Source organism: Diceros bicornis, chromosome 5 (assembly GCF_020826845.1).
Source record: "Diceros bicornis minor isolate mBicDic1 chromosome 5, mDicBic1.mat.cur, whole genome shotgun sequence".
NCBI classification, from domain to species: Eukaryota; Metazoa; Chordata; class Mammalia; order Perissodactyla; family Rhinocerotidae; genus Diceros; species Diceros bicornis.
The window spans coordinates 47,530,874-47,547,021 of NC_080744.1; the positions used below are offsets into that span (position 1 = coordinate 47,530,874).

Here is a 16,148-nt window from a genome sequence, read left to right on the forward strand (position 1 = left end):
ATATTTCAGAAAAAAAATACACACATATACACACACGGAAAGTGAGAGAGACCGACACAGAGAATGAATGATAAAGGAAGTACGGTAAAATGTTAACATTTGGGGAATCTGGGTGAAGGTTACACAAAAATTCTTTGTACTATTTTTGAAACTTTTTCTAAGTCTGAAAATACTTCAATAAAAAGTTAAAATGAAAACATTATGTTTCTAGAAACTTCTGCCTAAGTGAATTTTAAATACACATTTTGAGTTTGTCACTTCTTTCTACTGCTACTCTTCACAAAGATCATTAACGTGTAAATTCAGAGTTATAAAGCAAGTAGAGTAAAAATTAAACGACGTGGTAGACCAGGAAAGGGTATTGAGAGAGTGGAGAAGGTTTGAAATAACTGATGCACAGAACGAGAAAGAGAGCTAACCAGAGAAAGAGAAGGATTGGCAGAGCATGACATATGTGCCACAGAATGGTCACTCCTATCCTAACATATAAATTTACACTCCTGAGAATAATTGTATTCTCTCTAATATTTCTGTGAAAATAGCTCTGTGATATTGCTCTTCAAGACTCTAATTCAGAATTTCTAAGGATAAGGAAGAGGATGTGCTCACCCCTATGAAGGATGTTAAACTTTGCTTTTTTACTGGTCAACACAGCTGGTGTTTGAAGCCTTAACTTTCTGAATCTTCACACAACAAAAACAAACAAATCAAACAAACCATCAAAAACAAACAAATAAAAAGCCACTCACCAAATCCACTAACAACAACAATCAGGAAATCAGTTAGTAGCTTTTTAAAAAGGAACTGTCAATTAAAAAAAACCACTTAAATTCTCACCAGGCCATTGAGCAGGAGAAGAATTTGGTGTTGCATGTTCTTCAATGCTTTCCGTCCTTAGTCTTCGACGATCACTTAAAAGAAGTCCTTGATAAGCCATTCCTGTAAACTGGTTTCCTTCTGTTTGACTGCTAAAACAAATAAGGTTCAGTCATTTACTGTCCTGACAGAGGTAATAAGCAATTGTACTTTATACATTTTTATTTTAGATGATTATAATAAAAAAAATTCTTAAAACTGAATCCACTGCTCTAATAAGAATTTATTTTAGAAAGTTCTTGAAATGAGTTACAAATGTTTATTGATAGTTTTTTAACACAAAATACCAAATTTTACTACATCGGGTAGATGACATTTAGTCTTTTAAAATCTTTTCCAGATGCCACTTAATACTTTAAAATCTTTTCTATATTCACCTATTTTTATTTAAAAAAAAAAGTCTGAGGTAAGGAGACTACTGTTGGTACTAGGATATAGTAGACAGAAAGTTTCAGGGTACTATTTTGTTCCATTTCTTAGCTCTGCAAAATTGTGCGAGCTTAATCTTGAACTAAAATATAAACTAAAACCTGGAGACTCATATTTTAGAAATAACTAATGCTAAAGCCAAAAGTGCCTAAATATTTACTTCCCTCATCTTTGCGGAGTTGGGGAAAATGCAAAAGCAGAAAGTAAAGCTGACTCCCTTGAGAGTCAATCATAGCCTAAAGACTAGAAAATATGCATTTAAAAAAAATTGATTTAATTCTCATTTGGTGCCATTTTAACCAGTGACTGATACCAAAGAAGTTGTGTTTGATCATGATATGACCACAGTCAACTAAATAAACACTTTTTTTCCTTATTTACATTTCCAAGTCTTTGGAGTTACTTAGACATGGCCTTATTAGGCTAAAATTAGAGTACAAGCCATCTAAAAAAAGTAACTCCTTATGAGGGAGTAATTCCTTAAGCAATATCAAATCTTCCCAAAAAGGCTGCCGAATTTACAAGAAAAAAAAATCTAGACATATATTTAATATAAATTTAATGTGATTCTAAGTGAATCAATTTCTTACTATTTACACTACCCTAGTCATTAAAATGCAAAGTATATACTGATGAAGGCAATCTGACATTTAGAAAAATTCAAACCATTACTTCTAATTGATATCACTTACAAACACTTTTATATTATATGTAAATGGGTAAGTAAAATTGATTTTAATAATTCAACATTCACAACGTACATTATCATTTTTTAAAAGTATTTCCTCTTTCAACTGAAAACTAGTTAAATAAACAGAAGCTAACCCGATGCTAAAATAGCTCCTAAGGAAAAAAAATCAGAAAACTTCGTATTATAAACTAATTTGGATAGTGAATACTTCTTTTCTTGAAAACAAAAAAAGATGGTGATAACGATACTTTCCATTTACTATTTTGCATTTTCTGTATGCCTCTGTTGTTACTAGGTGGCAGCTAAACTAAAAATAATTATTTTATTTCTCATTCTGTCTCATCTATTAAAGTATACCTGGCAGTCAGATTAAAGGATTTTTCAGTTCCTAGGAAATAGAACCTTAATATAACTCTGGGACAGTTTAATGTTTTTGTTGTATTAATACTATTTTGGGTGATTTTTTTTTACCTGTAGCTATGACTGTCACATAATGCTTGGTAAATTGATGCAGAAAGTGATGCTGCTAGTGAATGAAGTGTGTGCACCTAAAACCAAAACAGCCACAATTACATTTTGTACTAACATTTCTACACAATAGTAATATCTTAAAAAGTAGAAAATACCCAAGAAACTAGCAATATTATAAATAATACTAGATCCTATATGAGATCACTAACTCTACTTTAAAACTTCTAAAGTAACACTCACCCAACTTAATTTGCATGCCCACAACAAAGCTAATTGATTAGACACATCTTTATCAAAGATTTACTTCCTTGAGCCTGCCATTTACCAGGCCATGAGTCAAGTGACAATGTTGATATTACTGGGACTACCCCAGCCTGCTAATGATTGGCTTAAATAGTAACATTCAAAAACAACCACAACCAAAATAAGGATACAATTTTCAGAGGTTTTATTTAAATTTGCCTTATGAAATGCCTCTTGATGAAAATAAAGACTTGACCTTATCATTAAGAATGAATTAAATGTTTAGAAATATCAATCACTATGTGAAATGGCTAATTTTCCAGAAAGCAAGTAATTCACTTAGTACTTATAAGCAGTGCATAGTCTTAGAATTTTAAATTTAGAAAGTTTAAAAATTATCAATACAATAGAAAAACCATATCCTAAAATGCCATACTGAATCAACATTTTCAGAATCATAAAATTTTAAAATTTGAAGGGACCTTAGAAATAGTTTCACACTCTTTGAAAACCTTATCCAAATTTCTAGGAACTGGAAATGTTTACTTAGAATGTATATGCATTTATTGCCATTTCTACATGTCCATATTCACCTAATAAATAATTTCAGTAACCTCTGCTAACATACCATATAGATGAATTCATGCTATGGACTAAAAGCAAATCTTGGGAACTTCAGAAGAATGTACTACCAGAGATTAAACGTGCCTTTCAAAAAAAAGAAATAAAAACTAATAATGTTGGGGACCTGAAATGATATCAGCCACTGGAACTGGAAAAAGCATAGCACAAACACACTTAGGCCAGCACAGTGGAAGTCCGATCAGCTCTCTCCAGATCCTGCCAAGCTCCCTAGTGTTTCTTAGAATCCATTCATTTCTAAGTTTTCAGCACAGGGTATGGACTTAATTTTGGGTAGTAACTCTGCCAAAACTCTGATCACCCCTAACTATTGCACAGCCTCCAGCAAACACAATCACTGGGGAAAAGGAACAAGGACACTTTCTCTGGGACTCTTTCTGATCAGTCATGGTTCTCTCAAAGATATTCCCCAAACATATTTTTATAACATATTGGCACATAAGCAAACAGTCATAAATATTTCTAACTTAATGGTTCATTTAGGAGGAAAGGAGGATCTAAAGGAATATTAAGTGGCAAGAATGCTGTCTAGAAAATTAATTTTATTACCAAAAAAGTATTTGCTTGTCTTAAAAGAAGACAATAACTTTTCCAGAAGTAAGAAGAATGCTTACTTTTAAATTACATTCATTGGACAAATAGTCTTGAACTGATCAGGACTGAGAAGGTAGCACATAAGAGCACTTTAAAAGATTTCCTCTAAGTTCAAACTGGAAGACAAGTGTCACAGATTTACCTTCTCAGTGTGTACAATATCAAATGATCATGAACTTTACATTACCTTCACATCTCCAATACCGGGATGAGGTGGTGTTTTCATCTGAACAATAGTATAAAGTATATCATGGATGTGATTATTTAAGTACAATACAGGATTAGCTATGACTGTTTTTGTTGAAGCAATACTTGCTGAAAGCAGAGGCAGGGTGGTAGGCAACGGTAGCGGGGACTGGAGCTGCTTCACTGTAGTTTCCTGTGGGTGATAGCGGATTATTTTTTTCAAAGTAGTTAAAATGAAGGAGAAAACAACAATTAATAGTTATATGATAAAAATACCAGTGATAAACATTTGAATAAAAGCAATATGTTCATGGACTTATTCACTCATTCTACAAAAACTGATTGAGCACTCAATCTGTATCAGGAACTACGCCAGATGCAGAAGATATAAAGATGAGTATGACACAGCTGTGCTCTCAAGCTTTTAAGCCTGCTCCTAATTACCAAAACTGTAGTCTAAAAAGACCTACATAGAGTGTAAATATCTGCCTCCTATGAATAGAGGAGCTGAACATATTTAGATTAACTAGTAAAAAGAGTTTTGTAGCTATAAATGGAAGAGCTACTGAAATTATTAAAATAACCAAGATTGAAAACAAAAGTGAAGTTCATACCTGCTGTGATTCTTGTAGCAAAAATTTGAGTTCCATCCTGACTGAGGCCAGACCACCACCTTGGGCCCCATGAAGGCTACAGTAACTAAGAAACACTCTCAGGAGATCCTGGTTTTTCTGCAACCACAACTTTCGTCTTTCTGCATGCTCTCGTTTAGCCTGCAATCTCCGTCTTTCTATTTGGTGGCGCTCATAGGAACATGTATCTGGTTTGTCCACCATTTCTTCCTGATCCAGAAGATCACCCTCTACTTTGGAATATGTTTTACCAGCATATTCTTTCATAACTGATTCATGATTGCATATCTCATGCAAGGCAGCAATTTCCTTTTCAAGCCAGTTATAGAGCTGAAATCTGAGTTTTCCTCCATCTACTTCATAACCTGTAGCCAATGTTCTTAGTTCAGTCATAAGGATCTTTAAGCAAGCTCTGAATTTCAGTTGTTCAGCAATCACATCAACTTCAGTGTCACCTTCAAGACAATCCTCTTCCTGAGGGGTCAATAACATATTGGGCTCTGAGGCTTTCTGATCTTCTTGTCTATCTTTTTCCCTGACATCGGTACTTTTCATTACTAAACCAACAGCATCTTCTTCCTCTTCTTCTGAGGCACTATCATGCTCTTCACCCCAATCAAGATTAAGAGGTTCCTCATCAACTTTTACTATTGGCTGACTCCAGTCAAACTGTGATGAAGTTACATTTGACCAATCAATGCCAGAACTTCTATCGCCATCACTCTGAGTTTTTGATCCTGAAGGTACATCACCCATCTTTTCAGAAATGGAGTCAGCCTGATCTTTTTTTGCAGGTAAGGCAGACATTTTGGTAACTTTTGGAATTTTGGAGAGTACCTCCAAGGCTAAAACAGGGCATCCAACTTTAAAATGAGCGTTTGCAGTGGTAAAGAATAATTTTCTTTCTATGAGGTTAATTTTATCAACAAAGTTTTTCTCAGTTTTGAGACCTAAGGTTGCCAAAGTTCCTTCAGGGGAGGCAAGGTTTCTTCGAATCAGCAAAGGATGAGTTCGAAGGTAGTTGTAGAAACTAAACACCATTGGGTTACAAGATTTGATGATAACTATAGAAATCAAACAGATACAACCACAAGGTATTATGTTAATTTGTACTTTTATTACAAAAGAATAAAATACGTCAGCATTTGCTCGAAATGAAGGATACTTAACTATTAACCTAGGAGAAGTTAAACTGTGGTACATCCACATAATCAGTAAGACTACACAGCTGAAATAAAAAGAATTTCCTTATGTGTTGCTATGGAGTGACAGCCAGAATACATTAAGTAAAACAAGGTGCAGAAAAGTGTATATAGTAAACCACCTTTTATCTAAGAAAGTGGAGAGGGCTCACAAACACACACACATGTATATTTGCTTGTATTTTTTAAATAAAAGGAAAATATACACAAAAGGATTTTTTAACTGGTTTCCTAAATAGGGAGGAAAGAACAGGGTAGAGAGGTCAGAAAAGAAGCTTGATTTCTCTGAAAACATCTTGGTTTTATATATTTTATTTCAAAACCATGTCAACATTTTATATAATTTTTAAAGAAAATTAAATTTTAAAAAAATTCACAAAAAAGTAAAGCAAAATTAAACAAATAATTCTGTGTATCAAGTTGATAGCATAATCACACAGAGAAGAACTATAAAGTGACTTTAAAATAAGTAATTTGCAATGAGGATCCCGGTGTCCAGGTTGTGGTCTGTAAATATTACTTCCCACTAAAAGGAAGCAGGATTCTTTGCAGAAATGGTCATTTCCAGGTATCGGGCAGGAAATGTACAAGATGAACCTGAAACATCTTGCCGTACCAGAAAGCTAAGAAATTATCAAGGAATAATGTCAAAAGGATTCAAGAACTTGAAGAGGCTTCCTTTGGTTAAAGATGGAATAATCTGAGCATCCATGATAACAAACTGCAATGGATTAAAACACAAATCTATGAGTTCAAAATAACCTTTAAAAAAATAAAAGCTAATTGGTCACCTTTATAGGATGCTAAGGGAACCAAGCTACTATTTTGAAAACTGGTAAATAAAGAGAAAGAATCAAACATTTATATTTGCTTTCCTATACATACTACTGGACTTCAGAGTAATCCAACAGTTGCTGAGGGAGACTGCACTCTGGAGAAGTATTCCAGCTCATAAAGGAAGGATAAAATGGCACAATTAGAATATCATCATTTTACAAACACTGATGAAATAAAGGATCTAGGCAGTTACCACTGCTAGCTGTTAATACCACATACAGCAAAACAAGCCGACATCATGAGTTCCCTGATGGAAGTACTCCACATCACCTATGAAACATTTCTGCCATAAAATCTGATAAAAGCCTCTGTAATCTTAATTACCAACTAAAGGAAATACAGAGAACACGAGGGGGAAAAAAAGCACATTAAATGACCCAACAGGGACACAACCAGCAAAATCCAAAATGCGAGAAACTACAGGATAAACAACCCAATTTCTTTAACAAATAAATTCCAAGGTGGAAAAAAGGAAGCAGGAAAAACTACAGATTAAAGTAGACATAAGGGGCACCTCAACCAATCACAACATACAGGCCTCATTTAGATGTTGATTCAAACAAATCAATTGTAGAAGATTTTATGAGACAACCAGGGAAATCCGAACACTGTGTATTTGATGATTACTAACAAAATTTTAACAACGGTATGTGTTATTTTTTTTACGAGTCCTTATTTTTTAGAGATGCATGCTGAAATATTTACAGATGAAATGATAGGCTGGAATTTGCTTCAAAATAAATCTATGTTGAGAATGGGAGGAGGTGGAAAGAGTGGGAGTATATACGACTCAAAGTTGGTTACAAGTTGATAACTGTTGAAGCTGGGTGACGGATTTACAGACTTTGATTATATTATTCACTCTGTTACATATATTTCAAATTTTCCACAATAACAGTTTTTAAAAATTAACCTGGAAAACATTAAGAAATACACAGAACCTTAGAACCTTCCTTCTATAAAAATGTGCATTTTATTAAAATTACTCAGATACTTATTTTTCTTCTAAAGGTTTTATTTCCTTTCCTTAAAAAATTTTAATAATAGTATTAAAATACTATGTTTCTTCTTTTTAAAGAAAAAAGTAAAAACTGGACCCTAATCCCTTTACCCACATAAATGTCTGAGGAGACCAGACACTACATGTACACACATGCAACCCGTGTGTAAAACGCAACACGAATCACACTGGTCTGCATCTTGCTTTCTTCACTTAATAATGCAGGACATATTAACACACTGATCTACCTCATTTTTTTTTTATGGTGAGGAAGATTAGCCCTGAGCTAACATCCGTGCTAATCCTCCTCTTTTTGCTGAGGAAGACCGGCTCTGAGCTAACATCTATTGCTAATCCTCCTCCTTTTTTTCCCCCAAAGCCCCAGTAGATAGTTGTATGTCATAGTTGCACATCCTTCTAGTTGCTGTATGTGGGACGCGGCCTCAGCATGGCCGGAGAAGCAGTGCATCGGTGCGCGCCCGGGGCCGAACCTGGGCCGCCAGCAGCAGAGCGTGCGCACTTCACCGCTAAGCCACGGGGCCGGCCCTCTACCTCATTTTTTAACGGCTCACTGTTTCTCTAGTACAGATATATTATAATTTATTTAGATATTCTATTGACGAATACTTGGAATGTTCCATTTTTTAAATTGTTGCAAACAACATTGATAAACACCCTCCAGATGCTTAAAAAATATAAATTATTTGGGATAATTAAGAGTAAAGAAAGTTTACTACACAGGAATAAAGTTTTTCCAGGCCCATGCACTAAACCACTATGTGTAATAGTCAAGATTTCTTCTTTAAAAAAAAAAAACTGGCTATATAATTGTATGAAAAGAGCTGTATAATGTGGCAAGCATTCTGTATGCTTTGGTTTAATACATATAAAATTAGAATAACATGGTAATCCTATCTTACATACCTTGATATATCTGTCAGAGCAAAAAATGTGTGTGAAGTGTTCTTAGTACTACTCAAATTATGATAACAAAATGCTAGATTCAATTACAAATAGTGACTAATCCTTTAGCCACACAAGAAATTTTGATGATAATTTCTGAAAGCTGAAAAGTAAATCTGACAATGATTGTTTTTTGTTTCTTTAAATCGAAGTGAACATTAGTTCAGAAACCTTCTTCTTTTAAAAAAGAGAAAGCCACAAAATGTCCTACCTTGATGTTCGTCATCCTCCTTTGGTGTTTGTTCCAATAACGTGTCCAAGGCTTGGGTATAATCTTTCATTACCCAATAGGCAAGGCTACGCAGGAAAGGATCAGGATGTAATCTTTTGCAATCAAATCCTGAGCCATCCTTTTGGCAACCCAAAATCTTCTGATTTAGGATGGATATATAAGTGGATGAAGTCTCAAATTCAGATTCATATAAACGAGCAATAACCATGGCTAGCTGAATATCTTCCATTTTTTCAAGACAAACCTATAAATTTAAATATTAAGAAATACTTAATGATAATTATTTAGAGATATGAAATATACCACCAATATCCTGAAATTATCTACCATTTGTATTGTCATAGTGGAGGGAGGGGGTCCAGAGGTTGAAGGGTAATTAAATGATTGCTTGATAGATCAAGGAATAGCAAGAAGCGTAAGAAACTAGAACTGAGCACCTTCCAGCCTAGAAAGATCGTTTATAAAAGAAGCATAAAACAAAGAATACCAACATCATCTCAGACTTAGGTCAATTTAAATTAATAACATTCATTGTTAAACTAAATGCCACTTATGACATTTGAATTTATATACATCAGTTCCTCTTAATTTCCAAATATATTTCCATACAAATAAAATTATGACTATTTTAAAAGGACCTTCTATTTACATGGCAAACAGCTTATGAAATAAAGCCATATATTCTATGTTTACTCTCAAGCTTATTTTCTAACATAACTACTGATCTTGAGAAATTGAGGTCATTCAGGCACTCTGAGCATCTCTCAATCAGCATTCCTCTTCTTCATCTATATCTTCTAGGCAAAATTCCCATTTCAAAATTATAAACATTTGTTATTTTAAAAAATCATACACTTGAGATAATTTTGAAAATATGAATAATTCTAAATTTAAAATACTGTCACTTCATTGGATATTTCCTATTTCTTGTATCATGTATTATCTCCAATTCTCGTTTTCCTCCACCTGTTTGGACTGCTCATAACGAGTGTAAGTATCCTAAGAGGAAGACAACATAAATAAACAGAAATATTTATAATTACTCTCGTAGCTGCCAGGATTATATATCAAAAAATGCAAAGTTTTACCTCTTCACATTCATTTTCTAATATCTAAGACAACTACATTACAAAACAGTACAAACTGCAAATTCAGTTCCTGATCTATGAATTTCATTTAGAAATTAGAAGAAAAAAAAGTACCCGCCTTCCTGCCCTGGATAAGGAGGTTGTGACCTAAATATACTTTAAATAGTTCAGAATCACAAGAGGGCCAGGAAGAAGACATTCATTTTGCCATTTTCTCATACATTTATACTTTAAATGCATATGCTTATCTTGAAATGCAATATTCCCTATATAAAATTTCATGTTTCTCAGTTGAATTTACTTATAATTTCATTTATCACAGTGCCACTATTTAGGTTCAGTAACCTCTGTAGTTATTTTCTGCCCTTACAAACATATGACAAAAAATTACAATCTCCTCTACGATCTTTTCAGGTTTTCAGTTTCTTACTAGTATTTCATAGCACATTTTCCTATTTATACCTCTATGGCATCTTTCAATGAACCTGCTAACAAGAAAAAAGCAGCAGATTGTTCAAAGCGTTGTTTTCCAAGTAAAGAGAAAGCATTTTTCAAAGCGGCTTTACGCCATCTATCTTCATTGAAGTTGTGGCTAAAAAATGTTGTCATTTTTTCATCATGCTGTGACCTGGGAACCAGAGCAGAAACATCAGTGGTTAAACCAATTTTCAAATATTTTGAATCCTTTACAGCATATGTGAAAGTAGAAAATAAAAACCTCAAACATCCATCTAAAAGAAGAACAATAACCTCAGTGATGGGTATTTGTTAGCAAGCTTCTCTTCACCTCCTCTAATAAGGAAAGCTCAAATACCTTATGTAAACATAATAGGAAGCAAGAGCATTAAAAAGCTTTCCAAAGTGCTTTTATCAACTTCTTTTAACAACATCCCACTCTTTAGGTTGAGAAGATATTTTGCCAATTTTTTGCAGATAAGGAACCAAAGCAAACAGAAGTGAGCTCATTTGATCAAGCTCACATATCTAATTACCTTCAAAAGCCTTAGGTTTCTGATTTACAGCACAATCTTCATTCCATTAAATCATGTTAAGTGTTGAGGCAACTTACCTAAACAGGCCCCACACCACTGCTTTCTTCTTCATTGAAAGGTAGAACAACGCAGCATCCAAGGCATCGTTGTTCCTTTGAAAAGAAGCTTTGGCAACCTACATGGTAAATAAAGTATTATATTAAATTAACTAAGTGATAAAAGAATTACAACCAACAATTAATGCTTCCCTGCTACTTCCTTGGCTGACTGAAACTATGCAGATGGGAAAAGTTGGCTCTATTCCACAATCTTCAGTAGCTTATAATGCATGCTCCTAGAGACAACCATTTGTATAACAGTAATTATAATCAAAATAATAATAGTCACTAGCATTTATTGATTACTTGCCATGTACCAGGCACCAGTCTAAGCAGCTTTCATTTATCTTATTTAACCACCACAATCCATGAGGTACTATTATTATCCCCATTTTACATATGAGATGACTGAGACACAGAGAGGTTAAGTGAATTGCCTAAGGTCACACAGTAAGGGGTGGAAAAGGGATTAGAACCCATGTAGTAATAAAACTGTCTAACACAGGAAACAATAAAGGCAGAGTATTCAATAGATGTGATATTTTTCTTGAAAATTAATCATTTCATTTCTTAATGTTTTGTAAAAGTCAAAATACTAACTTCTATGTTATGAGATTTCACAATCTAAAGCTCTCTCAACTAATATTGATACAGACATCTATGAATAAATATCAATTACACACACACATGCACACACACACATTTTAAAAAATACAGACAAAAATAAACGTTCCAGCTTTTGTAAACATACTTTTTAGAAAACATACTTTTCTAGTATTTTTCAGTCAAATTTTGACAATTCTGAAGGACTGACACATTCTTTCTGGCATGTAATTAAAATACAGAAGGTTGAAGCTCCGTTATTTTGAAGGGCTTACAAATTTTAGTTTTTAGAAATTCTACGAGAAAGAGTCTTAATGAGCACATAATTCTCCATGTATTATAATTGATAACCTCCTTTGAGCCATATAACCAAAGCTGCTGAATTTATACAGAACCAATCAATTCAGTGTAAGTTTAAAAATGATTAAGCCAGTACATTATTGTATATAATTATATTGTTTTGAACACAATACCATACAGACCATATCTTATTTCTCAAAGATACTGAGATAACCCCTGCAAATCACTAAACTAAGAGGCATAACAATAAAAAACCATCAGGGCTGGCACCGTGGCTTAGCGGTTAAGTGCACACGCTCTGCTACTGGCGGTCCGGGTTCGGATCCCGGGCGCGCACCAACGCACCACTTGTCCAGCCATGCTGAGGCGGTGTCCCACACACAGCAACTAGAAGGATGTGCAACTCTGACATACAACTACCTACTGGGGCCTTGGGGAGAAAAGGGGGAAAAAAAGGAGGAGGATTGGCAATAGATGTTAGCTCAGGGCTCGTCTTCCTCAGCAAAAAGAGGAGGATTGGCATGCATGTTAGCTCACGGCTGATCTTCCTCACAAAAAAAAAAAAAAAAAACTATGAATGTTTTATTAGCTCACACTGACTGATGGTGAAGCAGGAAGCTACCAAGGAATGGGAGTGAGGGGAAAAGACGCCTAAAATCACATCACAAAAATGCTTTACTCTTGATACTCTTATTGCTTGTGCCCTTTTTTAGTATTTTCTCCACCCATCATTTAACTTAGTGCTTCAATATGTTTAATAATTTTTAGAGGAATTTTTTATTCATATTCAGCTAAGAACCTCAAGGCAAAAAAATTTACATATTCCTTTGATTTAATCTTAAGAAATAAATTACTTGTGGAAATAAATCATATGTATATATTGGAAATACTCAACTCTAATGACACACACATTGTTGACAAGAAATTAAAGAGATCTTTGTAGACAACATCTGAAATATTGCAGATAAAATATGTCCTCTTTTTTCCACTGCTTTGGAAAATTTAATGTAGATACTGTGTGATCTACATGCTATAACAATTAACATTCCCTATATTCCAGAAACTACATTTTTTGGTTGGTTTAAGAACAAATTCCTTCTTCCATTTGTGCCTATTTTGAGAGGAGAAATGGTGGTATCTTATCAGCTGCCTTACACGCAGCAGGAAAATGACTCTTTTATCCTCACATTTCAAACTGTGATCTGAAGACCACGAACACCAGAATCACAAGACGCTAATTAAGAGGAAGATGGCACAGTCCTACCACTCCCAACCTACAAATGAAAATCTCTGGGAATAGGACTGCAAGATATGCATTTTAAACGCTTGCCAGGTGATTCTTCCAACACTAAAATTTGAGCACTACTATAGAGGAATAAAATAGGGAAGGCTCTCTGCATCCTTGGGAGAAATAAATTCATTACTTCACAAATGTAGTATCCTTAATTGTACTTCAGGGAATTTCAATGGACTCCTAAAAGTAAACAATAAATGAGAATCCCACTTTCCTAACCTGGACAGAGTAGAAAGGATACAAACTAAATCCAACACGTATAAAAGACGGGAGTTTGGGCTGGTTACAACCTAATCTCTTTGAGTCTTAGTTCTATCAGTATAAGATGGAGATGGTAACATGGGGTAGATGAGATTATATGAAATAATTGGTGAAAAGCAACTAGCACCAAACCTGGCACACAGTAGGTGTCTAATAATGGTTAGTTTCTACAACACTGATGAACTTTCAGCTTCCACTAACAAATTTTTTTCTAAAGGGACTCTACCAGAAAACTGATTCTAAAAAACTGTTAAAAAATTTATAGCATGTTTCATTTGCTGTCACAGATATGTTCTTCAAGTGCACACAAACCAAAATTTTTATCGAATGGTATTTTAAGTGTGCAAAGGAAGTCTGCTATTTATTAACCTAGACACACAAAGAATCCTTTATATAAAAAGAATGATTTTTCTACGTGATGTATATAACTGACAAGAACTTAAGTTTACTTTCTGAATTTAGATTTTTGTATTTTCTTAAACTAGAACACACTTCAACTCATAGTAGAGAATATTGTTATTCCATAAGTATATTATAAACTCAGTATATACAACAAAAGACAATTGATATACTGCATGGACATTTTATAAAGATCAAGTTTTGGAAATCTCCAAAAATTTTCATTTAAGAAATTCTCAAGATCTCAAGATGTACAAACTAATTCTCCACTACAGGTTTTCTGGAAGATAATATCCTTATTCTTTAAGAAAAGACTTTTTCTTTTTAACTTCAAGATCCAATGAAGTAAAGTTACCTTCTCAATGCATCTTCGGAGAGTGTTGATATTTCTGACCCACCACCCTATTCCCATAGCTCTTAACTCAGACCACTGAGGGTCCCCTCTCTGAATTGCTGGAATCATATTAATCAGTTCTTCCTCCGCCTCAGAATGAAAAGCCCAGGCAAAATGGCAAGTAGACAAACCTAAATTAGAAATACAAAATAATAACCTTCAGAACTATATGAAAAAGAAAAAAAACAATTTTTCACGTAGTCATATATTCATTCATTTTAGAAAGAATTTTCAAGCAGGAAACAAAAACATGAAAGGAAGTCTTTCATCATTCAGGATTTTATACTATAAGCTTCTAAACATAAGATCAGTGACAGGATACACGAAATCAAAATCTCTACCTTTTTCCCAAATGTATTTTCTTTTTTTCCTGCAAAAATAGAGATGCTAAAACTTAATCACTGGAAAGAAAGATATCTAAACATTGAGCTATTTATACGTCCCCACACCAAACCCATCAACAGTGAAAACTTTGCTCAAGTCAAGTCCCTTGGCTCACGTGCTTGGCTGTGGTTTCACAGTGCCCTTGCTTGTGGGCCATATCCTTTAGTACTGAATACTGAAAACTGCCCCATTTTTCCTCTGGCCAAGGAGCTAAATTTCCCTTCAAACCAAGTGTTAAACTTCATAAGAGTTTCAAGTAATAACAGTCAGGAGGCACATGCCTCTGTTGTTAGCGCCTTGAGTTAAAAGTAGTTGAAAGCTGCCTAATACAGATGGTATATGGCAAACTATTTTTGGCCCTGGTAGAAGACTGACAGGGATCTAAGCTGTATTTAGAGGCAACAAAATGGGTTTAGTGACACCATCAGATTTGGGAGTACAAATGAGTTTATCAATAGTTTAACTACTGATAACACTTTACTCCAGTCAGAGCAGGTAAAGAGGAAACATGAGGGAAATGAACCACATAGAGTGGAGACAGAGAGTGGGAATGCTGAGAAGCACCAGAGAAGCCTAGGGAAGGAGCCAGATTAGTGAAAGTGGCCATCTATATGAACCCTCGGAAATGAAGAAATGTCTGGGGTCAATGATAGTCACATTACAACACAGGTCTCTCAATGCTATAAGGCCATCAATATTACTACAGATAATTTTTTTCATTAATAACTACTATATAGATATCACATGTAGTTTACAGCTTTTCTAATAATTACTGCTTCACAGTAATTCCTTTAGAAAGTACAAAAGGAAAAACTATCATGATTATTTTGAATAATAATCTTAAATCTTTCAAATTTCCCATTGCTAATATTTATACACAACTGTGTTTGAAATGATATCACAAAATCAATGTGATAAGCCTTGACTGCCTCTCTAAATTTAGGGGGTAAAATGGACAAAATTTAATAACATCAATTTGTAGTTTTTTGGAACCAAAAAGGCAGATTAATTTTCTCACTATTTAAATCTTCATCTGATTTAAGAAACAATTACTACATCAAATCACTGACATTTTGCTTTAGAAACTGCTACTGTATAGCAATGCAAAATGCATACTATTGTTGATATGAAATTTATAATATAAAAGAATAATATAAAATAGATTGCATTCTATACCCTTAAATAAAATTTGATTAAATTTTTGGTATGATTAAGAGGAAACAAAAATACATACAGGCATATCAGAGGAATTAGGCTCAGAAAGTAAGATTAAGAGAGCAGTGAATGTATTTGGAAACCTAACTATTAGAGGTGAAAAAAGTATCAGGAAAGAAAAA

At 34.0% G+C, this 16,148-nt stretch overlaps 1 protein-coding gene across 3 annotated transcripts in view; it reads right to left on the reverse strand.

Moving 5' to 3' along the window:
- The window catches only part of DMXL2 (Dmx like 2), a 145,244-nt gene that overhangs the window by 23,429 nt on the left and 105,667 nt on the right, over positions 1–16,148 (reverse strand). For 2 of the 3 annotated variants that reach the window (XM_058541574.1, XM_058541576.1), the window contains exons 20-27: positions 14,389–14,558; positions 11,156–11,253; positions 10,549–10,714; positions 8,978–9,242; positions 4,747–5,828; positions 4,134–4,325; positions 2,468–2,544; positions 838–968 (exon numbers count right to left, since the gene is read on the reverse strand). In XM_058541574.1, the coding sequence (XP_058397557.1) occupies positions 838–968; positions 2,468–2,544; positions 4,134–4,325; positions 4,747–5,828; positions 8,978–9,242; positions 10,549–10,714; positions 11,156–11,253; positions 14,389–14,558 (2,181 nt within the window). The remainder of the gene's footprint in view (positions 1–837; positions 969–2,467; positions 2,545–4,133; positions 4,326–4,746; positions 5,829–8,977; positions 9,243–10,548; positions 10,715–11,155; positions 11,254–14,388; positions 14,559–16,148) is intronic. The other variant, XM_058541575.1, reaches the window with a different exon arrangement.